The following is a 26,824-nucleotide window of genomic DNA, read 5'->3' as shown; positions in this document are numbered from 1 at the left end:
CATAAAGGGTCAAATTGAAGGGTCACGGCATTCGAAACCCTTTAAGAACCTCTTCACGTCGATCCCTATCCTGTGTCAACCTGATCCTTCTCTCCTGTTGGTCCTAGAAGTAGAAGCCACAGATATGGGAATAGGCGCAGTCCTTTCCCAGCGGTCAGGCACACCACTCAAGCGCCATCCCTGGGCCTTCTTTTCAAAGAAACTCACCCTGGCCAAATGGAATTATGATGTGGGAAACAGGGAGCTACTCGCCATGAAACTGCCGTTAGAAGAGTGGCGGCACTGGCTCGAGGGGGCACAACACCCCTTCTTGGTCTTAACCGACCACCGTAACTTAGAGTACCTCCAGAGTGCCTAGCACCTAAACGCCCGTCAGGCCTGTTTTTCAACCGGTTCCATTTCACTGTGTTCTACATTCCCGGTGGAAAGAACCTCAAGGCTGATTCCTTGTCACGCCAATTCGACCCCCTGACCAGCAACTCCAATCCAGAAACCGTCCTCCATCCGTCCTGCATAATCGGACCCATTCGCTGGGTACTCAAGGAGACCCTCCAAGACGCCCTCCGGACTGAGCCTGCTCCACCCGAAACCCCTCCGGATAAGACCTATGTTCCAGCTGCAGTTCGACCCCAGTTACTCCAATGGTGTCACACTTCCCTTCCAGGCACCCAGGCATCACTCGCACCACTGAGCTTCTCTCTCATCGGTACTGGTGGTCCTCCCTCGCTGATGACGTCCGTGACTGTGTTGTCCTGTCCAGTCTGAGTGCAGACAAAAAATCCACGCCAACTGCCTGTGGGTAAACTCATGCCCTTGCCTATACCACACAGGCCATGGTCCCACATCGCCATGGATTTCATCACAGACCTCCCTGACTCATTCTTGTCGTCATCGACCGGTTCTCCAAGATGGGCCGACTCATTCCCATGCTTCATCTACCAACCCCCATGGAGCTACCTGAGTGCATCATTCAGCACATCTTCCACCAATTTGGGATCCCTGAGGATATAATGTCTGATCGGGGCCCCCAATTCATCTCCAGAGTTTGGAAAGCCTTCTGTGCTCGGCTCGGGGTTTCGGTCAGCCTGTCCTCCGGGTACCATCCCCAATCAAACGGGCAAACAGAGAGGCTCAACCAGGAGGTAAATACCACCGCCAGCAGTGTGGTCAAGAGCCAAGTGACTGGAACTGTTTCCTCCCATGGGTGGAATACGCCCAGAACTCACTCGTCCACTCTTCCCTCCGGCTCACGCCTTTCCAGTGTGTCCTTGGATATAAACCACTCCTCTTCCCTTGGGAGACGGAGCCCAGCCCAGTTCCTGCGGTCGACGAATGGTTCCAATGAAGTGAGCAGGTGTGGGAAACAGCACATAAGCAAATTGAGCAAGCCTCATGGACCCAAAAAGAACAAGCCAATTGACACCAACAGCCTATTCCACTCTATCATCCTGGTCAGCGCGTCTGGCTGTCAACTTGGGACATCCGGCTCTGTCTCCCCAGTAAAATGCTCTGCCGCATATATATTGGCCCTTTCAAGATCACCCATCGAATGAATCCAGTCACTTACTGCCTACAATTGCCCCGCCAGTATCGAATCTTTTCCTCCTTCCATGTCTCCCTTCTGAAACCGGTCCATTACAGTCCGCTCAATCCTCCAGTCGCTCCACAGACCCCCCCCCCCCCACGTGAATTACACGTGAAGTGACATTTGCATCTGTCTACTGTTGAGGGGATCAGAAAACCAGAAATCCTTGTTCCCTAACCGTATCCTAATCCACTAACCGTATCCTAATCCACTAACCGTATCCTAATCCACTAACCGTATTCTAATCCACTAACCGCACCCTAATCCACTAACCGTATCCTAATCCACTAACTGTATCCTAATCCACTAACTATATCCTAACCCATTGAAGGATCATGATATTAGACCTCTCTCAATTTACAGTTTTTAACAATCGCTATGACAGTTTTTTCAATACATTTAACAAGTTTCCTAAACTCTTAACACGGCTAGCACAACATCCATCTTTGTAGGCTATACATTTAACACATTTCTTGTTGCTTTGACACAAAATGCATACAGTTAACACAAATTTAAAATGCTTGAACTTCTTTTACACACAAGCTCAACCAAGACCAAAACAATGTAATTTTACAGTCAAATTTACAAATGCTTTCACACTGTATGTCAGAACAGATAACACCATGTTCTAAACCTAACCTTACAGGCTAAAGTCAAGGTAAACAGCTGTGTATATTGTGAATTTAAACACAAATATATTCCCTGTATCTTATTCCATTGCTAATGAGAAACAGCTTATTGAAGTTATGCAAATATATAAATCACAGCTGATTCCCATCTAGGAAGCACACTCAGGTGTTGAGGTACCTTCAATCGCATGATCATATGTTCTAAAAGAGTACTCTTTGGGCTGATATTGTGTGGAAAAGGAACAATATGGAGCAACACAAAGAAAGAAAGAAAGAAAGAAAGAAAGAAAGAAAAAAATGCCTGCACGACGGAGAGGAAGACGAGTACCAGGACAAGGGAGAGGAGTGGGACAAGGACAAGGGAGAGGAGTGGGACAAGAACAAGGACAAGGGAGAGGAGTGGGACAAGGACAAGGACAAGGGAGAAGAGTGGGACAAGAACAAGGACAAGGGAGAGGAGTGGGACAAGAACAAGGACAAGGGAGAGGAGTGGGGCAAGGACAAGGACAAGGGAGAGGAGTGGGACAAGGACAAGGACAAGGGAGAGGAGTGGGGCAAGGACAAGGACAAGGGAGAGGAGTGGGGCAAGGACAAGGACAAGGGAGAGGAGTGGGGCAAGGACAAGGGAGAGGAGTGGGGCAAGGACAAGGACAAGGGAGAGGAGTAGGGCAAGGACAAGGACAAGGGAGAGGAGTGGGGCAAGGACAAGGACAAGGGAGAGGAGTGGGGCAAGGACAAGGGAGAGGAGTGGGGCAAGGACAAGGGAGAGGAGTGGGGCAAGGTAGAGGATGAGAACATGTGGCCAAATGCAGAAGACCTTTTTCTGTTTGTATATCTTGCAGCAATGTCCTTTTACAAATAAAGTCTTTACTGCAGCAATTCTGTCTCTGTCTTTTTTTTTCATAAACTGTACATTCTATAAAGCTACTCTAAGATGGTCATTCATTTTTTGTATTGAATTTCTGCAGCAAAAGAAACAAAATGCATGCATTTACGAAACCCAACAAAACAAAAATGTAGAGAGGCATCAAAAGAAACTGCAGTGCAAAACACAGTCTATGATCAATTCAATATACTGTCTATTGTATAAGGGAAGACCTGATACATAAAATAATGCAGTTTCTGTAATTTCAGCTGATGATAGTGTTTTTTATGTCATTGTGTTATGATTGACTAAATGTTCCTGTTGGAAGAGAACATGTGTTAGTGTTTTGAATAATTATTTGATTTTGAAACATGTTTGCAGTGTTTTGTTAGACATAGTGTATTGTGTTAGTGTATTACTGTATTTTGTAAATTAGTTTTGGAGTTTAGTTTACAATGTGTGATTTTGAGCATGAAATTAACCGTTTTGCCAATTGTGTGTTTTAGGTGTGTTGGTGCGTTAAGAGTTTTGGAAACTTGTTAAATGTATTGAAAAAACTGTCATAGCGATTGTAAAAAACTGTAATATGAAGCATCACATTAAAAAACACAGAAATAAAACAATTCAGGAAACTAACACTTAGATACACTCAGGAGGAGTGAAGACCAATAGTGTAGAGGTAAATACCACACCATTTCCTATACGAGTCTTTCCAGTGATCAGCCATGTTATGCATAACTATGATCAGTCATGAGATGGTCAACACACTGAAGCATCATCTAGTTCTAGGATTAAATTTTTCTCTAACACTCCCACATTGTCTTCTGGTGTTTGTGCAGAGGGAGAATCAAATCCAGTTCAGACAGTGAATAAGAATGTGAATGGACAGTTCCTGATGGGTGAACTAATAGAGACAGACTAGGACTCCAGCAGGCTTGATGGATGAACAAATCCCCAGTTTAATCCATGGTGACTGTATCTCTCCTCACCAAATCAAATGAAGATTAACTTGGCTTTTGTGTCTCTTGTTGTTCTGGGGTTAAGCTTCCCATAAATACACATATAGAATTAGCATTTTTACCACTAACGGTAAAAGTTATGATTGGGGGAGAATACCCCAATCATAACCTTTACCTTTAGTGGTAAAAATGCTAATCCCACCCAAGCTCAGCATCTTAGGTTTACTTCACTCTTCTTCGTCTTGGTCATGCTCAACATAGAAGTTACCTCTTCACAGATCTTGGTTTAGATTTACCCACTCCCAATCCTGTCATTAACCACCTGCAATGGAATAAATATCTGACCCTGAATCAGTGGTTATAAAGTATTTAAAGAATATTTTCGACTGCATTGTTTGCTAGTTCACACATAAAATAATACCTTTTTCATGCCCTTAAGAAACCAACATAAAAATAATCAGAATTCACCTTGAGTACTACAACCAGGGGAAAGACCCCAAGTCTAGGAATATATTGTTACCTACTGGGATGATGCTATTGGGATGATGATAGTGAAACCTGACAAACTGTTTTACGTAAGGATTTTTGTCTGGTCCCAACTTGATTAAAATACTATTTCTGGCTTCAGGGTTAAGTTTAGAGTAAAACTTACTAGTGGGGTTAGTGTTAGAATTGGGGTTTCTTTTTGTTCTAGGTATTCCAGATATTGAGGTTAAGGGGTATTATTGTGACTAGATCATGTTCGGTAGCACATGCTACATAAACCTTTATAGACCTTATCCTGAGATAAGTGTTGTCCTTCCAAACCACACTAAAAACTGTGAATGTTATAGCCAGGCTCACATTTTTTTGTCTTGTTGTTCCTTCTCCGTAACATCATAGTAATCCTTTCTCCATGCTTTTCATTTCTCCCAAGAACAGTAATGGAACAGTCTACAGCAGAATGAATTAGGCCATGATAAAATAAAGATCAAATTGAAGAATTAGTTGGGACACTGGTGGTAAATTTCCTGCTTTTACAATAAGGGTCATGTGACCTTCAGTGACCACAAAGACACTTGTTTATTGTCCCACCTGAAATATTACACTTTATGCAGGCAATAATCCTTCCGCAGCCCTGTGTCATTTGGATTGACTCTGATCAAAGGGAAAATTGCCTTCTACTGACACTCCAACACCAATTTCATCAGCAGCATCTGGTCTCTCATTCAGGCCAGGACTAACCCTGATTGAGCAGCAGTTCTGTATTACAGTTTTTTACAATCGCTATGACAGTTTTTTCAATACATTTAACAAGTTTCCTGAACTCTTAACACGGTTAGCACAACATCCATCTTTGTAGGCTATACAATTAACACATTTCTTGTTGCTTTGACACAAAATGCATACAGTTAACACAAATTTAAAATGCTTGAACTTCTTTTACACACAAGCTCAACCAAGACCAAAACAATGTAATTTTACAGTCAAATTTACAAATGCTTTCACACTGTATGTCAGAACAGATAACACCATGTTCTAAACCTAACCTTACAGGCTAAAGTCAAGGTAAACAGCTGTTTATATTGTGAATTTAAACACAAATATATTCCCTGTATCTTATTCCATTGCTAATGAGAAACAGCTTATTGAAGTTATGCAAATAATAAATCACAGCTGATTCCCATCTAGGAAGCACACTCAGGTGTTGAGGTTCTTTCAATCACATGATCATATGTTCTAAAAGAGTACTCTTTGGGCTGATATTGTGTGGAAAAGGAACAATATGGAGCAACACAAAGAAAGAAAGAAAGAAAGAAAGAAAGAAAGAAAGAAAGAAAGAAAGAAAGAAAAAAATGCCTGCACGAGGGAGAGGAAGACGAGTACCAGTACCAGTACCAAGGGAGAGGAGTGGGACAAGGACAAGGGAGAGGAGTGGGACAAGGACAAGGGAGAGGAGTGGGACAAGGACAAGGAGTGGGGCAAGGACCAGGGAGAGGAGTGGTGCAAGGACAAGGGAGAGGAGTGGGGCAAGGACAAGGACAAGGGAGAGGAGTGGGGCAAGGACAAGGGAGAGGAGTGGGGCAAGGACAAGGGAGAGGAGTGGGACAAGGACAAGGGAGAGGAGTGGGGCAAGGACAAGGGAGAGGAGTGGGGCAAGGACAAGGACAAGGGAGAGGAGTGGGGCAAGGACAAGGGAGAGGAGTGGGGCAAGGTAGAGGGAGAGGAGTTAGAATGCGTGGTGGTGCTCAAAGAAGGACCAGAGCTAGGGTAACTGATCAAATAGAGCTACTATCATTGACCATGTCATAAACCACGGGCTATCATACAGAGAGGCTGGTGAACGAGTACAGCCAAATCTCAGCCGGGACACAGTGGCATCCATTGTCCGTATTTTCAGAGAAACCAACAGGTAGGATATTGCTTTTCCTATAGCAAAGTGTAAATACAGTAATTTTACCATTTACAGTATTAGAGTGACTGTATGCCTCCGGTCTCTAAAATGTAACTGTATTTTGTCCCTCTAAGGATTCAACGTCTACCTCCCTCAGGGGGCAGAGGAAAGCTCCTGAATGAAGAACAGGAACGTGCTATTGTCAACATGGTGATTGCTGACAATGAAATAAAACTGAAGGACATTCAGTCCAGAGTTGTAGAGGACAACCTTGTCTTTGGGAACATTGCAGCAATCAGCATAACATCCATTTCTCGGACTCTAGCTAAACACAGAGTCCGAATGAAACAACTATACAAAGTTCCTTTTGAAAGGAACAGTGAGCGCATCAAAGAACTCCGTCACCAATACGTCCAGGTAAGGTTATGAAATAATGTCATTACTGTACTATACACAGTGTGCAAGGCATGCCGAACGATTCTTCCCACGATGCCTTGCCAAAGAAGATATCAGGTGTGATGTGGATGAGAACATGTGGCCAAATGCAGAAGACCGGGCATATTAGAAGATTACTTTGTTTTTGTTATTATAATTCCAGTGCTTTTTCTGTTTGTATATCTTGCAGCAATGTCCTTTTGCAAATAAACTCTTTACTGCAGCAATTCTGTCTCTGTCTTTTTTTTTTTCATAAACTGTACATTCTATAAAGCTACTCTAAGATGGTCATTCATTTTTTGTATTGAATTTCTGCAGCAAAAGAAACAAAATGCATGCATTTACTAAACCCAACAAAACAAAAATGTAGAGAGGCATCAAAAGAAACTGCAGTGCAAAACACAAGTCTATGATCAATTACAATATACTGTCTATTGTATAAGGGAAGACCTGATACATAAAATAATGCAGTTTCTGTAATTTCAGCTGATGATAGTGTTTTTTATGTCATTGTGTTATGATTGACTAAATGTTCCTGTTGGAAGAGAACATGTGTTAGTGTTTTGAATAATTATTTGATTTTGAAACATGTTTGCAGTGTTTTGTTAGACATAGTGTATTGTGTTAGTGTATTACTGTATTTTGTAAATTAGTTTTGGAGTTTAGTTTACAATGTGTGATTTTGAGCATGAAATTAACCGTTTTGCCAATTGTGTGTTTTAGGTGTGTTGGTGCGTTAAGAGTTTAGGAAACTTGTTAAATGTATTGAAAAAACTGTCATAGCGATTGTAAAAAACTGTAATGAGTGAGATTAGATGGGTGTGGCCGGATTTCAAATTGACAGGACGGATACAATAAGTCAAATAACCACTCATCACAACAGTGGTGTGCAGAAAGTCATCTCTGAACCTATTTAATCTTGAAGCGGATGGACTACAACAGCAGAAGATAACAGTTTTGGAACACATCAGTCCTGTTAATACCCATTTACTATTATTTTAATGCTCCAGTGTACCCAAGCATCGTTGCTGACCATGTGCATTAATTAATACTGACAGTATCTGTTAACAATATGATATTTCCAGCAGGACAAAGAACTGTGTCACAAATCACACATCGACTAAAGCTGGTTCCACAAACATGACCGTGACTTCACTTTACTCAACCCAGTAGATCACCTTTGGGATGAGGTAGACTGTAAGGTTCACAGCTTAAATGTGTGGTGGACAGATCTTGTATGATGCTATCAAGTCAGCATGGATGTTACGCCCCACCTCCTAGGGTATGGCTTGTTTGGAGGTGGAGGGGCAACTACCAGGGCCTAAACGCTCACGGGTGTAAAAATGATGTGTGCAGAAGGGTGCATGCAGCTAACAAGAAACTAGACCAGACACCAGGCTGAAAGTAAACCCTTACCGCACACTTTACTACAGACTGTACATAGCACAAACGCACAAACAACAACATACCAAGGGTAGACAGCAGACAATCATTACACAGGGAATAAGGGAGAAGGGCTGGGAGAACGGGGTCCAATCAAAGAAATAAGGAAAAACCAAGGCCCTAAGCTTCCCTGCCCCTCTGCCCCTGCCTACACACTCTCGCATCTAACCTAGGGTGTATAACAGAGGGTCATCTAACCTAGGGTGTATAACAGAGGGTCATCTAACCTAGGGTGTTTAACAGAGGGTCATCTAACCTAGGGTGTTTAACAGAGGGTCATCTAACCTAGGGTGTTTAACAGAGGGTCATCTAACCTAGGGTGTTTAACAGAGGGTCATCTAACCTAGGGTGTTTAACAGAGGGTCATCTAACCTAGGGTGTTTAAGAGAAAGTAATCTAACCTAGGGTGTTTAACAGAGGGTCATCTAACCTAGGGTGTTTAAGAGAAAGTAATCTAACCTAGGGTGTTTAACAGAGGGTCTACGGGCGAATGTGATACCAGGGTATCTTACCTATCCCTTCTCCCTGGAAAAAGGTAAGTGGATGGAAACAGCAGGAAGGGCAAGCAGGCAGACAAGACAATGTCAACCAAAACAAACTCTGGAACAGATCTCTCTCCCTCCTGCAATCTCTTGTGTTGCACAAACATAAGTTATTTATATACAGCCAGGCTTGATTGAGAACAGGACTCCAGAGGACAGGCCACGCCCTCCCTCATCACCAGCAACTTACCACACCTACGAAAGACAGACAAACCACCCGGATATAATGCCCAAACATAGACACGCAAAAACAACCCTGCAAAAGGGATGGGGAGAAGCAATACGTAACAATGGACAAAACACGTAACAACAGCACATTGTTGAATCCATACCGCAAAGACTTCATTCTGTTCCTTCGGCAATAGGGGGTCCTACCTGATACTAGGTAGGTGTAAATAATATTGTTATAATTACATTATACATTTCAAGCATTGTGTTCTTGTTTTAGAATGCAGTTATAGCTTGTTTGACGTTCAGGATTTTATTACCCCTGATTTGTATGTGTGCCCTTCTAAGTCTTCATTTACTACAGCAAGAAATGCTTTTTTCACAACACATTGTTAATGAAACAAACATCATATTAGGGAAGCTGGTCTGTTTAGGTTCATTGTCATATCGGAACAGAGATTTAGCAGCAACAGGACAAACATGAACAAGACCCTGAAATTGATAACAGCCCAAATTAATCTGTGTCTGTATTCAAGAGGAACATGAGTTGGTAAAAGGTTGGCATAGAAATCTTTGATCTTCTTCATGCACTGGCGCACCGCCGGCGTTTTGCTGCTGGCGGGGCGCCGGCGGCTATAATGTCGTACAGCCAGCGGGCCACCAGCATTTGTCGCTTTTCTCCTGATCTCAATTTGCATAAGCTAATTTGCATCTCAGGTGGTTTTCCACCAGCGGCCCGACTGCATTATGCTGGTGGCTAGCCGCCGAAAATAGGGAGTGTGCTTTAGTTTGCTTTATCTGCTTGTGTTGCCATTTTCTTCCAGCAGAAATGCTGTTGTACCCCTTTTATTCTTGTACTGATTATTTGATTTATTTTATTATTGTTAAATCTTAGTGTACAAAATTTTGGTCAACATTGGTAGTTTTTAAATAAAATAGACTTTGACACTATTGCTTGTGTAAAGGACTTTGTGTAGACATGTACAGTAAACACATCTCGCCATTGCTTACCATAATATTTTCACGAACTAATGGCCATTTTTCACTACATGGTACCAGCCCAACTTGATCTATAGCCTCGACTTTCGCTTCATGGGGGACAGTTCTTTACTGTGTTTAAACACCGCCGTGTCCGTTGATGGCGCTATAGTAACAAATTGCGCATGTTTAAGGCAAGGCTACTGAGGAAGAACGTAATTACTGTGGCAGCAGTTCCACGCCAGGTATGTAAATTACATGTTGATCTCGTAATTTCTGCAATGTTTACTTGGTTTCACCATATTTACCTGTTCACCAACTTTTATGTTTATTTTTAGGATGGAGCAAGCACAGTACTCCAAGACACCAGAGAGGTACTCCACGCCACCATGTAGAGGATGGCTAAATAGGTACGTGTGGGTTCATTCACTTAACCCAGATGCTTATCTTGTTATTAAAGCATGTTGCTTCCAATTTTATTTGTCAATTTCAGTTTATTTTTAAGGGCAAGAAGGCAGAGGTAGGGGGAAGTTTTAGCTCTGCACATGAAGGTAAGAATGAACATTTTGGTGGACACTGCGATTTGAGTTCTGATTGTAAAATAACCAGATATTTAGGACTGAAGAAATAACTGTCTGTCTTTACTTTCAGAACATTTGGAGAAGATCAAGTGGCTGACTGAAGAGAAGGTCGAGCTGAGGGCACAGCTGGCACAACAATCAGGTAAAAACAAGACAATAGTTACGCTAGCATCTTGTCATAATAAAACTGCATTTGTCTGAACATGACCCCTTTACTGAAATGCAATACTGTACAGCCTTTCTGAAATTACATGTGTATGGCAGTTTTGTTTATTTCACTATTAAGTTATTGACATTTCATTGTGCTTTTTAGCTTCTAATAAACGTCTGACTGAAAAGAATGTCAAGCCGAGGGCACAGCTGCCTCTACAATCAAGTAAAAACAAGATTATAGTTGCGCTAGCATGTTGTCTTCATGAAACATTTCATTTGTCCTGAATGTCATGCAATTCTCCAAATCATGTCAGACCATTTAAGTACAATATCTGATTACTGTATTACAGGAGCCATAAGGAAGAATCTTTCTAACCGGGATGCCACTGATGAGGCTGTCCAGAACCAGGTCCCCAGGTACCAGAAAGGGGCAGCTGACCGTGCAGGTGGGAGATGTCGTGATTATGAATGACATCTCCAGCACAACCAATATTGCTGCTATTTCTTTTTTTAAATATTTTTTTTACTGCTGCTATGTCACGTGTTATATATATGATTGCATTATCCTCTTAATATATTTATAGCTCTGTGAATGTTCTTAATTCTGACTAGTTGTGGTGTTATGCCACCATTCATAAGCTTATATCACTGATGTATCTGATATTCAATAACTATTGATTGCTGCTATGTCATACTTGTGTATATTACTGCCATTCTAGCCCTTGTTTATTTTGTAATGTATTATGTTTATTTTGTACTTTCAAATTCAAATACTGTACTTTTACTATCTGTTGCTGGACACGTTTTCTTGCACTATTTGATATGGTAAAATTTTTATTTCAATTCATTTGCACATGTTTATTTTGTATGCATGCTGTATAATGCATGTTTTTTTTTTGTATGCATCTTGCGCTATTTGAAATAAATTGTTTAGGTTTTATTCAGTTCATTGTCATTTGTGATAAGACCAAAATTATTATAAAGGATTATTAAATATAAAACCTAATATTGGGGCGTGAGGCATCCCGCTGGGTTTATTGCATAAAAGCAGCTAGCCGTTGGTGAGCCGCTGATCAGGGTATTGTTAAAAGGCATTGTCATGAAAGCAGCCCACCGGCGGCCCGACTGCGACGCGCGCTATAAAACGTCTGCCGCTGGCCAGATGCATTGCAGAAACGCTCAGCAGCCGCAGCGGTGAAAAGCTAGTGGGCCACTGGCGTGTTGCTTGCTGGGGCAATGTTAACTATAAAAAATGCATTATGTAGTCCTACAATCAAAACATTTTGTGTAACAACCCATTAACAAATATTTGTTAATGGTAAAAAAGCATGCGTTAAGATTTAAGCCGTTACATTTTTACCATCTCTGGAAACATCTGTATTTGCAAACGCCATCAAAGTTAGTGGTGAACATAATAGACTCAGTTAAATAAGAGCATTGTTTTGGGCATAAACGTCTACTCAGGTAGCCCAATTTTGATTTTGTTGGTCCCAAAGTTGGTGTACTGACCAACCAGATAAGCTCTGAAAGAGATCTTATGTAAAAAGATATAATGTGATAAGATCTGGTGTAATTGGTCAAATACCAATTAGTGGAACATATATCAAAATTGGGCTGCTTTTGTAAAAGCATACGTTTGGAAGGTGTGGGCCTAATGTCAGCGAACACAAGTACTTTCAGTTTCACTTAGTCAACCTCTTACGTTTGGGTCCTGACGGATTTTAGTGACGATTGATGCTAGCTAAATTCTCATTGGCTCAAAAATGACATCCAAGCTCATTACGACTAAAAAGCATGCAAAACAGTGTTTCTAAGTCCGCTTATAATATGCAACTTTGGGCCATACATATATAAATATATAAATAAATAAAAACACTAGTAGCCGTTAGCAAGATGAGAAAGCAATAATATACATAACACTGTACATAGCAGCAGTTTAGAAAGAGTATTACACTAGCAGCAATATTGGTGGTGGTTTTAAAATGATAGATACGCCTATGGCAGGTATGGCAATAATATACATAACAATGTAAACTAGCAGCAATTTTTTGAAAGAGTAGGATGGGGAGTGTGAACAGTATGGTAGATGTATTGAATATTACTGTCATAGTACAGCAGTGATGATGAGTCATCATTCATGACATTAGATGGCATTGCACTATACATTTCCAGAAATGATGCCGCCAACAAAGTGGTCCAAGTTTGGCAAAAAGTACAACAAAGACTGTGAATATCAAGTGGTCCGTGCCTCCACACGTTGTCGACGTTTGATTATTTTTTGTAAATAATTATTTGCTTATGTTAAAATACATGTTTTGCGTTTCAAACTCAGTGGCTTCAGTTTAATATGTTGCAGTCTCATTAATTGACCGTTACACGCTTCAACAGTATTGGGCTTGTTTTTCAAGCTGCGTTTGCTTGTTTGACTCGCGAGAGTAGGCAACACTGATGCCAATTTTTCAGGTCATTTGTGTCTCAAAGCTCAGAAAACAAAGTTTCGCATAGGCTAATTGACGAACATCAATATGAAGGTTTTTATCCTGCTGATCATGGGAATAGGACTTCTTCACAGCGTATCTGCTGGTCAGTATTAATTTATTTTATATTAAGAAATATTTTTTGTCCGTTATTGTAGGTTTAGTTAATTTTATAGCCTTATAGGCTATTTTGCCTCGGTACGTGAGGGAGTATTTCTGTGAGAATCTCTGGTTAGCTCGAAAAAATCCAGTAATTATAACTATGGCTTTCATAAGATTTAAATATATTTAACAGGTATACAATTATATACTTTTTTCATAAAAGATTTTCTAAGCCATGTTGTAGTATCTAACTTGTCTGAGTAACAGTGCTGAAGCACGGGTTGGCAGTTGCATTTCCAATGGAAAATAACATTGCACGTTTTTTTCTAACGGATGTTGACCAGTGAAACCAGGTCTGTGATTTTAACATAGAGATCTTGTAAAATAATATTCTAATGTCTAATTATATCGTTACTAATCTTAGAAAAGAACACATTTGGGTTTAATAAAAGTTACGTTCAGTTTCATTTCTGATGTTTATGAGATTAAGTTGAAGATATACTCATTACAAATGGTTGCCTATACATTTTCAGTTATGTCCTTAAGTGGGCAGTATAATGCCACAAAGTCACTGGACTATCAGGGGTGTATTAATTTAGGCAAATAACGCTTTAGCTGCATGACGTTTCGTCAACGGAACAAAAAACGGGAGGGAATTGAGTCAAAAGGAATATCTGTAACAATGAATACAGTAGCCTATAGTTGAATTGTAAAGACACTGAATGGTTTAAGGAAGATCGATAATGAAAGATTACGTCGGCTTCCAGGGGATACAATTCTTTTTTTACTGTTGACCTTACATATTGAGTTAATAAGGACCAACCAATGACAGTTATATTACTTTAAAAATTGGTTATCGGTATATACAGATCTTTGTATTACAATTATAAATTGTTTTATTATGAAATCAATACACACTCTGTAATTGTACACTATACAATGCCTGGATATAAATATAGTAAATAAGATATCAGGCTTCATCTATAAATCTGCAAAAAAGTAAATAAAACAATAGGAAATATGACTTGAACAGATTGGGCACCTTTTTAGGTGAAAGCACATTCGGTCAAAGATAATTGACCTCTTTAAAGCAAACAAAATATCAGTGCCGGAACATCAAACTCTTAGAATGACCTATGACCATGGTCCGACTCCCAAACATACAATACAATGTCTTCTTACCTGTTAGTCAGTGATTGTGCTCTTGAGTTATAATATATGTATTCTGTACAATCTATTAACAATAAATATTGTAACATTTGCAAAACAAAAATCATGTTTTAGTATTCAACTGTATTGATCATTAGAAAACGTTTGCATTTATGTGAGCAAAGCTGAAAACTGTTAAAAAAGCAATAAAACTGGCCTTCTTCAGACTAGTTGAGTATCTGGCATGTCAGCAATTGTGGGTTTGATTACGGGCTCAAAATGGCCATAAACTATTAACTTTCTTCTGAAAGTCATCAGTCTGTTCTTGTTCTGAGAAATGAAGGCTATTCCATGCAAGAAATTACAAAGAAACTGAACAGCTTTGTACTACTCCCTTCACTGAACAACGCAAACTGTCTCTAACCAGAATAGAAAGAGGAGTGGGAGGCCCCGGTGCACAACTGAGCAAGAGGACAAATTCAATAGAGTGTCTAGTTTGAGAAGCAGTCAGTTGGTATTCTGGCTAATGAAAACGATAATAATTCTAAAAGCTACTGCAAACATGGAAGCAATGGAAATATAATAAATTATTGGCAACCCATATTTGGTGCCAAACTGCCAATGATATGCATGACCAATTATTAAAATCTTTAATAAATATAACAGATGTTCATTCCTTGAGTTTTCTAAATAGCATGGACACTTGAATTGGAACCAATATTTCAATAAATAGATTTTACTGGAAATACATTTCAGCATTTGTAGTGTATTAAAAAACAGAATCTCCATATTTGTATTAGCCTATGCCCTAAGGCATAAATAATCATTAAGTCATGGCTACTGCTTACTATTTCTCACAATATAGTAAACACTGTATGTAGCTAATTCATTTATTACAATGTAAATGTATTGCTCTTGTATTTCACAAGCAACTGATGATCTACTAAATACACATACACAGCACTGGGAAGTAGGGGTGTTTAGAGATGGCTGCCTGCTTTGTTTTGTGGCATGATGAGACTTGTAGTATTTCTGCTGGTGGGCCTTGTGCTGCCGTTTGACTTTCATATATCAAATTATAAAAATATTTTGCAATGTATTTCTGTAATTTGATCTCAGCAGACCAGTTAATGAGCTTATGTGCCACATTCTTTGGTGAGGAAGATTGAGCTACAGCAACTTTTAACTGAACTGTACTCCATGCTTATGCAACTCCTCACATTATGAGTCATTATTTTTCAAATGTACGGATCAGAGGAGAGCAGTGACACATTGTTCAGGCCATGGGTCAGCATTTTTTCGGACCCTTTTTTACTCTCCACTTTAAAAAAGTTAATTTTGCGTCCTTAATGGACTTCTTATTATGGGTTGCTGGGTGTATTGCCCGAGTGCATAGTAACACGTCACTGGGACCCTCCAATTAATTTGTAATTGTCAATGTTACTTTTTTCCTTTTTCAATTAGCCTAACAATTTATGCATAATTAAATGACATTACTATTTTACATTATTATTTTTGTTGCTCAATCTGGGTGGGCCAGGCTTTGCTATAAGTGGGCTGGTGACCACCCAGACACACTTGTGCCTATACAACTGTGTCAGTGATTGGATCATCTCTAACCAACCAAAGTATCAAATCCAATTGCACATTTTCTAAATATTACTTTACCCCTGTTCGGTTGGTCAACACAACCTCTACATGAGTGGGTATTAGCAGAAGGTCAGTTGTGATGTATAGTTGATGGAAAACGGCAAAAATAATTGAAAATGTACAGCAAAATAGGATATTCACGTCAAACAACCATAGATTATCTATTATTTTGAAAAAGAAAACCATAAAATGTAAGAGAGGCAATGATAAAAGCTACATTAATGGCTTTACTGCTTGTTGATCAAGCTTAGTTTTGACAATAAACTGCAAGGAAGCAAAAAAATCTGCTATGACAATTTGATGTAGTTCTATGAGTAAAATCCGTTCAAGCCTGGTTTGGAGAGAGCTGCTCAAAATGTCTGTCAGATTATCGCTACTTTCAGTTTGATTTTAAAATGTTGCTTGTTTTTTTTGACACAGGTCTTTTCCTCATTTCTATTGGGCTATAGGTTCCTGTGATATGATACTATTGCCAATTTACTTTATTTCATTGGTAGCGCTGGTGTGTGTGTGTGTGTGTACTGACAAATAGGGAACATCATGAGGACCTTGATTGGGGTCCTCATGCTGTAGCTCATGCCACAGGTCAGTAACATTTCCATACATTTGTAATTTAGTTCAAAAACAGAAAACAGTTTTTCACTTTAACAGCTCCTGGATTCAGTTTAACCACGTTTGGTTTTTAGTCGGATACTCTAACCACTAGGTTACTGGCTGCCCCAAATATTCACACATATGCCTTTTTAAAACAGTTTGGATCCTGGAGACTAAGCAGAGTTCCAAGCTCAGTATGTTTTATACGCCCATTACACATTTTACAAAAGGTCCTTTTAATGGTTTTGGAATATAAACATTGCTATTCTACATAATCACGGTTGGGATTACATGTCAATTGCTCAGGATCAGAGTGTTTACAAAATTACGTTTGACAGCGTTTTTGTACTGACTATAACTGTATGCTTGTTTCTTGAGTACTGTTGAATATCGTTTTTAATATATTGTAGTTCCAGTGCTGTCTTAGACTTAATCCTGGCTTAGGCTTTTGTACAGTACATCTAATCTAATCATTTTAGTTTATTTCATTGCTATGAAAACAAAGATTTATTAAAGAAAAATGTTTTTGACTTGTATTGAATGCAACAAAATGTTTGCATGTTCTCAATAATATCCATTAGGTAGCAGTTTCATACCAGAAAGATCACTCCCGCTGTGACAGGTAGATTGATTCACTGGGAAATCAGTAAGACATTTGAAAGATCATTTTTGTAATATTATTATTTGTTTTTACCCAATTTTCAATCTCCTCCAAATGTTGTGATGTCCAATTTGCGACTATGGCCGTGCCTCAGTACGGGGTAAAAGACCCCAAGAACCCTGGTCTACAAGGCAGTGACCAGTGCCCCACCCGGTGACCTACCTGATTCATGACACACCATCCCCCATATAATAATTCCATGAGACCTATAACACATCTTATATCTATTTTAGACCTCAGTGTATCAAGTTTATGGTTCATTCTCATATATAGTCATGTCTGGGGTTCAATGTAGACTCCTATGGAGTTTATTCATAGCATTTAAATAATTAAGTGATATTTCTTTACCTTCCAGCTACACATTCACTGCATTATGTGTACACTGCAACCTCAGGAATACCAGACTTTCCAGAGTTTGTGACTGTTGGGCTGGTGAATAGAGAGCCCATCTCCTACTATGACAGCATCATCCGCACAGAAACTCCCAGACAGGACTGGATGGCAAATAATGAGGGGTCTGACTACTGGGAGAGTCAGACTCAGATCTCCAATGGTACAGAGCAGACTTTCAAAGCCAACATTGATATTCTCAAACAGCGCTTCAATCAGACTGGGGGTGAGTATTGCACCATCCTTATTAAGTTCCATTTCAAATTATAAACTAAACAAATATTTTTGATGTCAATTGCCATTTCTGCCAAGCTCATTGTAGAGTTTATATGTCAGAATGTTATGTTAGAATTGTTGATCTGGATAGACATACTCCCCCATATGAATATACTAATTCATAAATAATGTATTCATACATTACAAGCCCAAACAGGATCATCATGTGTAGATAAGATATTGGTAGAAATATCACATCAATTTGTTTAAAATTATTCATTTACAATGGGGGACAATTTCATTTAACACACTAGATGATTTTGGTCTACAGTGTGTGCATTAAAGTGAGTGTGTGTGTGTGTGTGTGTGTGTGTGTTATGTGTATGGATAGATTTATCTGTTTATTATTCCCACTCTTTAGCTGTGTTCCCTGTCTGTTCCTCTCTGATGATAAATATTAGGTTAATGATAGTGATAATGATTCATAGTGGAAATAGTGACACTAGTATGGTGAAAAACAGCACATCGAAAAAGAAAAAAGAGAAAAACAGGGGGAAGAGGTAAAGCTGGAACAAAGGGGTTAGGAAGAGGAGTGGGAGGTCTGGAAGAGGAGTGAGAGGTCTGGAAACAAATTAAGAAAAGAGGGAGAGAATAATGTGAAGGAAGGGCAAGAGATTGGTGCTAGTGGATCAGGTAGGTAAGGAGAATAGAGTGACTTACTGAGAGAGGAGCCACCCTCAGGTTAGGATAGGAGTTATAGACAACGCTGGATGTCTTGGAAGTTTTTCATCTGGGAATTCCTGCGGTTTTCTTTGTTTGGGGAAGGACATCTAGGTTTGGGGTGTTCAGGTTTTTATTATTATTTATTTTTTATTCCAACTTTAGTTTAATGAGAACTGGGGAACATTTTATGTTCATGACAACACTATCTTTTAAGGATGCACACAGCTATGTTAAACTGTATTTTTGGTTCGTTATTATTACTGTTTTATTTTTCCCCTACACGACTTCACACTGTGTGTGTTGTCATCACTTGTGACCACAAATGCACTTCCATGATGTGGTTCAGGCTAATCATATACATTTTAGATGTCTCCTATGATAAATAACGCAGGTGGTACAAGCCCAGTAGGGGGAGCTGCAGTCAGGTTTCTGTCCTGGAATGTAAAGGGGTTGAATGGTCCTGTGAAACGTTCTAGGATTTTTTGCAATGATTGCAGACCCCAATGGTCGATATGTCATTGTCTCGGGCCTCCTGTTTCAAACACCCGTTCTTTTGGTAAATGTGTATGCTCCTAACTGGGACGATACTGAATTTGCCAATAAGCTTGTGTCATATCTCCCTAACTTAGATACACATACACTCACCTAAAGGATTATTAGGAACACCATACTAATACTGTGTTTGACCCCCTTTCGCCTTCAGAACTGCCTTAATTCTACGTGGCATTGATTCAACAAGGTGCTGAAAGCATTCTTTAGAAATGTTGGCCCATATTGATAGGATAGCATCTTGCGGTTGATGGAGATTTGTGGGATACACATCCAGGGTACAAAGCTCCCGTTCCACCACATCCCAAAGATGCTCTATTGGGTTGAGATCTGGTTACTGTGGGGGCCATGTCAGTACACTGAACTCATTGTCATGTTCAATAAACCAATTTGAAATGATTCGAGCTTTGTGACATGGTGCATTATCCTGCTGGAAGTAGCCATCAGAGGATGGGTACATGGTGGTCATAAAGGGATGGTCAGAAACAATGCTCAGGTAGGCCGTGGCATTTAAACGATGCCCAATTGGCATCATTTAAAGGGGCCTAAAGTGTGCCAAGAAAACATCCCCAACACCATTACACCAGCAGCAGCCTGCACAGTGGTAACAAGGCATGATGGATTCATGTTCTCATTCTGTTTAAGCCAAATTCTGACTCTGCCATCTGAATGTCTCAACAGAAATCGAGACTCATCAAACCAGGCAACATTCTTCCAGTCTTCAACTGTCCAATTTTGGTGAGCTCGTGCAAATTGTAGCCTCTTTTTCCTATTTGTAGTGGAGATGAGTGGTACCCGGTGGGGTCTTCTGCTGTTGTAGCCCATCCGCCTCAAGGTTGTGCATGTTGTTGCTTCACAAATGCTTTGCTGCATACCTCGGTTGTAACGAGTGGTTATTTCAGTCAAAGTTGCTCTTCTATCAGCTTGAATCAGTCGGCCCATTCTTCTCGGACCTCTAGCATCAACAAGGCATTTTCGCCCACAGGACTGCCGCATACTGGATGTTTTTCCCTTTTCACACCATTCTTTGTAAACCCTAGAAATGGTTGTGTGTGGAAATCCCAGTAACTGAGCAGATTGTGAAAAACTCAGCCCGCCCCATCTGGCACCAACGACCATGCCACGCTCCAAATTGCTTAAATCACCTTTTTTTCCCATTCTGACATTCAGTTTCGAGTTCAAGAGATTGTCTTGACCAGGACCACACCCCTAAATGCATTGAAGCAACTGCCATGTGATTGGTTGGTTAGATAATTGCATTAATGAGAAATTGAACAGGTGTTCCTAATAATCCTTTAGGTGAGTGTAGATTGATCCTTGCAGGGGATCTGAATTGTACAATTGACCCATTGCTTGATAAATCTAGCCCTAAATCTGCCTCACCGTCTGTAATGTCAAGGGTTTTCTCAGACTTTGAGACGGAATGGCTGCCTAGACCCATGGAGGTTTCGAAATCCAACCTCCAAACAATTCTCTTTCTTTTCTCATGTCCACCATTCTTTCTCGAGAATAGATTACTTTTTTATAGTTAGCTCTTTCATCCCTGCTGTGGAATCGGTTGAATACTTGGCCATCATCCTTTCAGATCATGCACCACTCATCTTAGATCTTTCTTTCACTTTGAACGTTAGGGAGCAATCCTTCTGGAGACTTAATTCCCTGCTGCTTTCAAATGAGAAATTTTGCGAGCATGTGTCTTCTAATATAGATACTTTTCTGGAAGTAAACAAGAAGGAAGGTATATCATATTCTCTACTTTGGGAAACCTTAAAAGCGTACTTAAGAGGACAAATTATCTCCTAAATCTTGATATAACATTTTTAGCCAAGGTGATGGCACATCGTTTAGAATCCGTTCTCCCTAAAGTAATCTCTGAGGATCAGACTGGTTTTATAAAAGGTCGTCACTCTTTTTCAAATATTTGCCGGCTTGCTAATGTGATCTACTCTCCCGGTCTCTCTTCTACTGCAGAAGCTGTAATTTCTCTGTACGCGGAGAAGGCCTTTGACCGAGTGGAAATACTTGTTTTCCGTATTGGAAAGGTATGGGTTCGGTGACACGTTTCTGGCCTGGATTCGTCTGCTCTATTCGTCCCCACAAGCATGTATTCAAACTAATCAATCTCATTCCAAATGTTTTCCCCTGTCACGTGGGACACGTCAAGGATGTCCTTTATCCCCGCTCCTATTTTCAGTGGCAATTGAGCCTCTTTCGCTTGCATTGAAGTCGTCGTTGGTGTTACGGGGGGTTAAGCGTGGGACTGAGGAACATCGCGTCTCCCTGTATGCGGACGATCTTCTGATTTATATAAGCAATCTAGAAACCAGCGCCCCCGTAATTGTATCACTATTGAACAATTTTTTTCTGGCTACAAACTTAATTATCAGAAAAGTGAATGCTTCTCCATTAATGATTCGGCAATGCAAATTAAACAAGAAGCAGTCCCCTTCCACTTAACACACTCCGGTTTCAAATATCCGGGGCTAATTTTACACCTCTAGTTAACCAAATGAAAGCTGACTTTCAAAGGTGGAGCAGTCTGCCTCTGACTATTGCAGGGAGGGTACAATCGGTGAAAATGAACGTACTCCCAAAGCATTTGTATTTGTTTCAATGTCTACCGTTATTCCTGGCAAAATATTTTTTTCAATCGATTAATACATCCATTACCTCCTTCATCTGGAAGAATAAAGTTCTGAGAGTTAACAAGGGCTTATTTCAGAGGGGTCGCGATGTGGGGGGACTGGCTCTCCCCAGTTTTATTCACCACTATTGGGCAGCTAACCTGCAGAAAATTGTATTCTGGCTTCATGTGCCAGACACCGACTGGTGTACACTTGAGGCACTCCTGCCACTCGTCATCCCTCCCTGCGTTGGTGTACTCCTCCCTGCCCACAAAGTGGTCCAGCTTTACCTCCAATCCCATAGTACTGTCCACCCTTAAAATTTGGGCCCAGTTCCAAAATCATTACAAATTCACCTCTCCCTCCCCCTTAGGCCCTATTTGCAAGAATCCTTTATTTCCAGCCTCCTCTCTTGACTTATCATTCACTCGGTGGGACAGGAAGCAGCTTTCCTGTTTTAAAAGCTTGTACTGTAGAGAAGGGTTCAATAGTTTTGATAATATATGCCAGAAATATGATCTTTCAGGCAGTAACTTTTGTAGATATCTCCAAATACGCCACTGTGTTAAAGCACTGTTCCCTTCTTTCCCGGTCCTCCCTATTGAGGCAGCATGGAAGGAAATGACCCTCCTCTGTTCGGAAAATGGACTGAAATCACGGTTATATTCTCAACTGATGTCTCTTGAAATTCATGACCTTTCAAAAATTAAGATCGGGTGGGAAGTTGATGGTTGAGTTGTCGGACGAACACTGGGAGGGTGCACCACAAAGGATTAACTCATCCTCATCCTGTGCACGCTTGGGGCTCATTCAGTTTAAAGTAGTGCATAGGGCTCATTTCAGTAGGGCTAGGTTAGCAGATATATATCCAGGAACGGACGGGAGTTGTAATAGATGCTCCCTCTCTCCAGCTGATTTAACACACACTTTTTGGTTGTGCCCCCGTCTAAATCAATACTGGTCATCTGTTTTTCAAACTTCATCCGAAGTCATGAAAATTCTAATTATGCCCTGTCCGCTAATATTTGGTATTCCAAATGTGAGCTTAACTTTAACCCGGGACCAATCGGACATCATTGCTTTTACATCGTTTCTTGCCCGTCGTAGAATCTTATTAGTTTGGACGTCCGCTACTCCACCAGCGGTGGCCGAATGGTTAAGGGATGTTTTATTTTTTCTTTAACTAGAAAAAGTTTAATTCACTTTGAAAGGGTCAGTCCAGAAATTTTACTTAAAATGGCAGCCCTTTGTGACATATTTTGAGAATCTTAAACTATTGCCTGGAGTATGAGACACATTTTTATTTTATCTTCTACTTTTGTTTTTTTTTGTTTTTCTTTCTCTCTAATGTTTTAGTTGTTTAAGATAAAATGAAACTGGAGAATTGTTTTACTTTCTGTATGTTGCATCTTTGATCCTCCAATAAAGAGATTTATAAAAATAAATAAAAGAGCTGGTGACATTACAGGAACAGTGAATAGACCTACTGAAGTGGATTCCATCTACAGATACAGGATCAAAACACTGTTTCTGTTGCTATGAGAGACAGGGCTGGCAGGTCTGATCCAAATGGTTATATACTGACAGAATATGAGGTGACAGGTTGTGATGTTAGTATCAAGGCACCAGTTATATGGGGTTTTATCTGGAGTTCCCAGGACAGTGACTGTTGTTGGGAGGTTGATGGATGTAGATGAATCTGTGTAACAGCTGGAAAGAAGGTGAAAGTCAGACGGTTCTACGTATGTTAGGAGATGATTTACCTCAGCGTGTAACACTGGAACGTAAAATCCCCAGTGAGAGGTTACAGGAATAAACCACTACAGTGTAACAGTGTTACATGTATGGACACATAGTGAGTGTGTGGAGGAATCAGGGGACATCATGGTGTTGAAACTGTGACTGATATCCTGGATGTGAATAGTCATAGTGGCCTGGCTGATGGAAACGGACACATTGATAGTGAGGAAGATGGTTCTCTGGTGTTTATAGTGGAGGTGATTAACTGTATTGGTCAAACTAACAGGAAGTCAGAGAACCTGGACATTATTGTATCTGCTGCTGAGAGGTTTCTGGGTGTAATACTGACTGATGATGTTCCCCTCCCAGACCCATGGGACTGTTGGGATGGGATGTTGTTATGGAAATTTTGAACTAAGGTACATTTGAGAAATGTGTCTTTCTATTGGCTGGTATGTAAATCTTTACTTTGATTGTGACACACATGTCTGTATAATATCAGAGGATTATTAGGTATTTGGGCCATGTCCTCCTGCCTAGAAGAAGGGTGTCAGTCTTTTGTTCCTCAGGAATGTGGTCCTTGGGGTTGGATCTTTAGGTAAACACAACAGTAAACATTATGGCAGGAAGGATAAGGTGGGGGAGGACAGCATGTGACTTGTGTGATAGGACAAAGTGAATGTGTTTTATTGACATGAGACAGATGGGCAGCCTCTTACCACACCCCTTTTCCTCCCTTATATACTGTTGAATGACCTGTATAGAGTTAGAGACTCCTCGGATGATTATGTTTGTAAGCGTTTGACGCGTCTCTCTTATTTGCAAATTATAATAAAACTGTTATAATGTGCCCAGAGAATTTTGTCTCTGTTTCTTACTCCTTTAAGAGTGTCGATCGATGGAATTACCATCACATTGTACATCAGACTGGGACCTGGGAGAGGTCCCAGCCTCCACAAATTAAGTAGAATCCCAGAAGGCAACATGTTATTTTGTAATTTGCACATTTTCACTCAAAAGAATGGATAGGCATGTCGAATGATATGATGTGTTTTCTTTTCACTGATTCCCGGGCAGTAATATTACTTGATTTCAGAAATGGTTCAGTACTACTCATTGTCATATGACTTGAAATCAACAATAGAAAAAAAGAAAAGATCTGGGCACGTCTAAAATAAAGTATCTATTTCCAAAGGGGCCGGTGGAACAACCAACCCACTTACATATGTATTTTCCTGTATGGCAACATCACTGTCAGTCCTTCTAGTTTAGTCTGTGGGGCTGCCTTGCTGAGTGTGTGTTTGCGTGTGTGCGTGTGTGTGTGTGTGTGTGTGTGTGCGTGTGTGTGTGTGTGTGTGCGTGTGTGTGGAGTGGTGCTCCCTCTGTCCTCCCCAGTAGATCAGTCTCCTCAGACTCCCTGAATGTCTCTGATGTGAACTAAGGGGCCAAAGTTGAACAGTTAGTGAAGTGTTAATGATCTGTCTCTCTCTCAGGTGTACATGTAGTACAGAACATGTATGGCTGTGAGTGGGACGATGAGACTGGAGTCACAGATGGTTTTGAGCAGTATGGATATGATGGAGAAGACTTCATCTTATTTGACCTGAAGACATTGACATGGATCGCTCCAAAACCACAGGCAGTCATCACCAAGTACAAGTGGGACAATGACAGAGGATGGATTGAGCAAACAAAAAACTATCTCACCCAGACCTGTATTGAGTGGCTGAAGAAGTATGTGGACTATGGGAAGAGCAGTCTGATGAGGACAGGTACAAAGACACTGAACATGGAGTTGTCATGTTTCATTATTACCAGATAATTACACAGTGCAATCTATTGAGATAAAATGTAATGAAGATTTTAGTTTCTTCTGTTTCTGTCTCTCTCCTTCCCCTTTCTCTTTCACTCTCTCCCTTTGTATTAATCTATCTGCCTTAATCTCTCACCGTCTCTTACTGTTTTTCCTAATTCTTTTTTCTCTTCCTTCTGTTCTATTTTACCTTTCCCACTCCTTTTAAATATAACCCCTCTTCTCCTCCCTCGCTATCCATCTTCTCTCTCACCTCCTCTTATTCTATCCATCACTCCCCTTATCTCACCCCTCAGTCTCCCTTAATGTCTCTAATTGCCTGACATTCTTTACTTTTGTGGAGTTAAAGAAATCAGAGGCCTTTTTGGAACAGTGCAGTAGGATGTGCTTCTTATTCTCTACTTTCTCCCTTTGCCCCCCCCCCCACACACTCTCTGTCTCCAGTCCCTCCATCAGTGTTTCTGCTCCAGAGGACCCCCTCCTCTCCAGTGACCTGCCATGCTACAGGTTTCTACCCCAGTGGAGTCATGGTGACCTGGATGAAAGATGGACAAGAACAGTATGAAGATGTGGAGGTTGGAGAGACTCTCCAGAATGATGATGGAACGTTCCAGAAAAGTGTCCACCTGACAGTGAAGCCTGAGGAGTGGAAGAACAACAAGTATCAGTGTGTGGTTCAGGTATCTGGTATCAAGGAGGACTTCATCAAGGATCTGACTGAGGATCAGATCCAGACCAACACGGGTAAGATAAAGAAAGATTTACTGATTAGACCCAAAGAATCCTCCTATTGAACGGGACAGTATTTCTAGAACACTCTGCTCAGGAACGCTACCTTTTTGATTGTATACTATATTCACATTGACAGTGGCTGCTTGAACACTTCATTTGAATTGAGAAGAGAAGCTGGTTAAAGTAAATGAGTATGATGCAACTAACCCCATGGGTGGCATCTTACCCCAGTAGAAAACACATTTGATTAAATACAAATTAATCTGTTAACTGTGGCCGTTTATTTTACTTCATAATCCATTTCCCTAAGCATAGCCACCTTCAACATAGAAAAATATCACCACACTCTTCTTTTTTGTGTCAGTAAATAGACATTGATCTTGGGGCAGGGGTGTCTTACCCCATGTTACCCTACATGTATGTGTAACCATACAGTGCTGTCCTGGATCTCTTTATGGTTCACATGTGAACATTACAATGTGAAATGAGATACCCTTTAATTAGGCTTTTGGTAAGTATGAGAGGGTATGAGACACCCCAAAATCCTGATCTTAACATTAGAGGAATGTGCTGTTTGGTTCACATTAATACCATCATTTTGTCATGTTTTATGTGATGCTTCTTGAGTGGGAATGCAGTCTTCAGAATACTCTTGAATTGTGTCATACCAATTGTCAGTAACATCCTGTTCT

At 40.4% G+C, this 26,824-nt stretch overlaps 2 protein-coding genes across 2 annotated transcripts in view; both read left to right on the top strand.

The window, feature by feature from the left end:
• The window catches only part of LOC114828690 (BOLA class I histocompatibility antigen, alpha chain BL3-7-like), a 593,411-nt gene that overhangs the window by 111,518 nt on the left and 455,069 nt on the right, over nt 1-26,824 (top strand). The gene's annotated exons all lie outside the window — the stretch shown is intronic.
• LOC117594959 (major histocompatibility complex class I-related gene protein-like) overlaps nt 13,129-26,824 on the top strand; it is a 60,766-nt gene continuing 47,070 nt past the window's right edge. Inside the window, exons 1-3 of the mRNA XM_034294680.1 lie at nt 13,129-13,295; nt 17,701-17,961; nt 25,081-25,359. Coding sequence (XP_034150571.1) covers nt 13,238-13,295; nt 17,701-17,961; nt 25,081-25,359 — 598 coding nt within the window. The 5' untranslated portion in view covers nt 13,129-13,237. The remainder of the gene's footprint in view (nt 13,296-17,700; nt 17,962-25,080; nt 25,360-26,824) is intronic.

This window comes from Esox lucius, chromosome 10, assembly GCF_011004845.1.
Source record: "Esox lucius isolate fEsoLuc1 chromosome 10, fEsoLuc1.pri, whole genome shotgun sequence".
Classification (NCBI taxonomy): domain Eukaryota; kingdom Metazoa; phylum Chordata; class Actinopteri; order Esociformes; family Esocidae; genus Esox; species Esox lucius.
The sequence above is the reverse complement of the archived record's forward strand: the minus strand, read 5'-3'. Positions and strand labels throughout refer to the sequence as shown.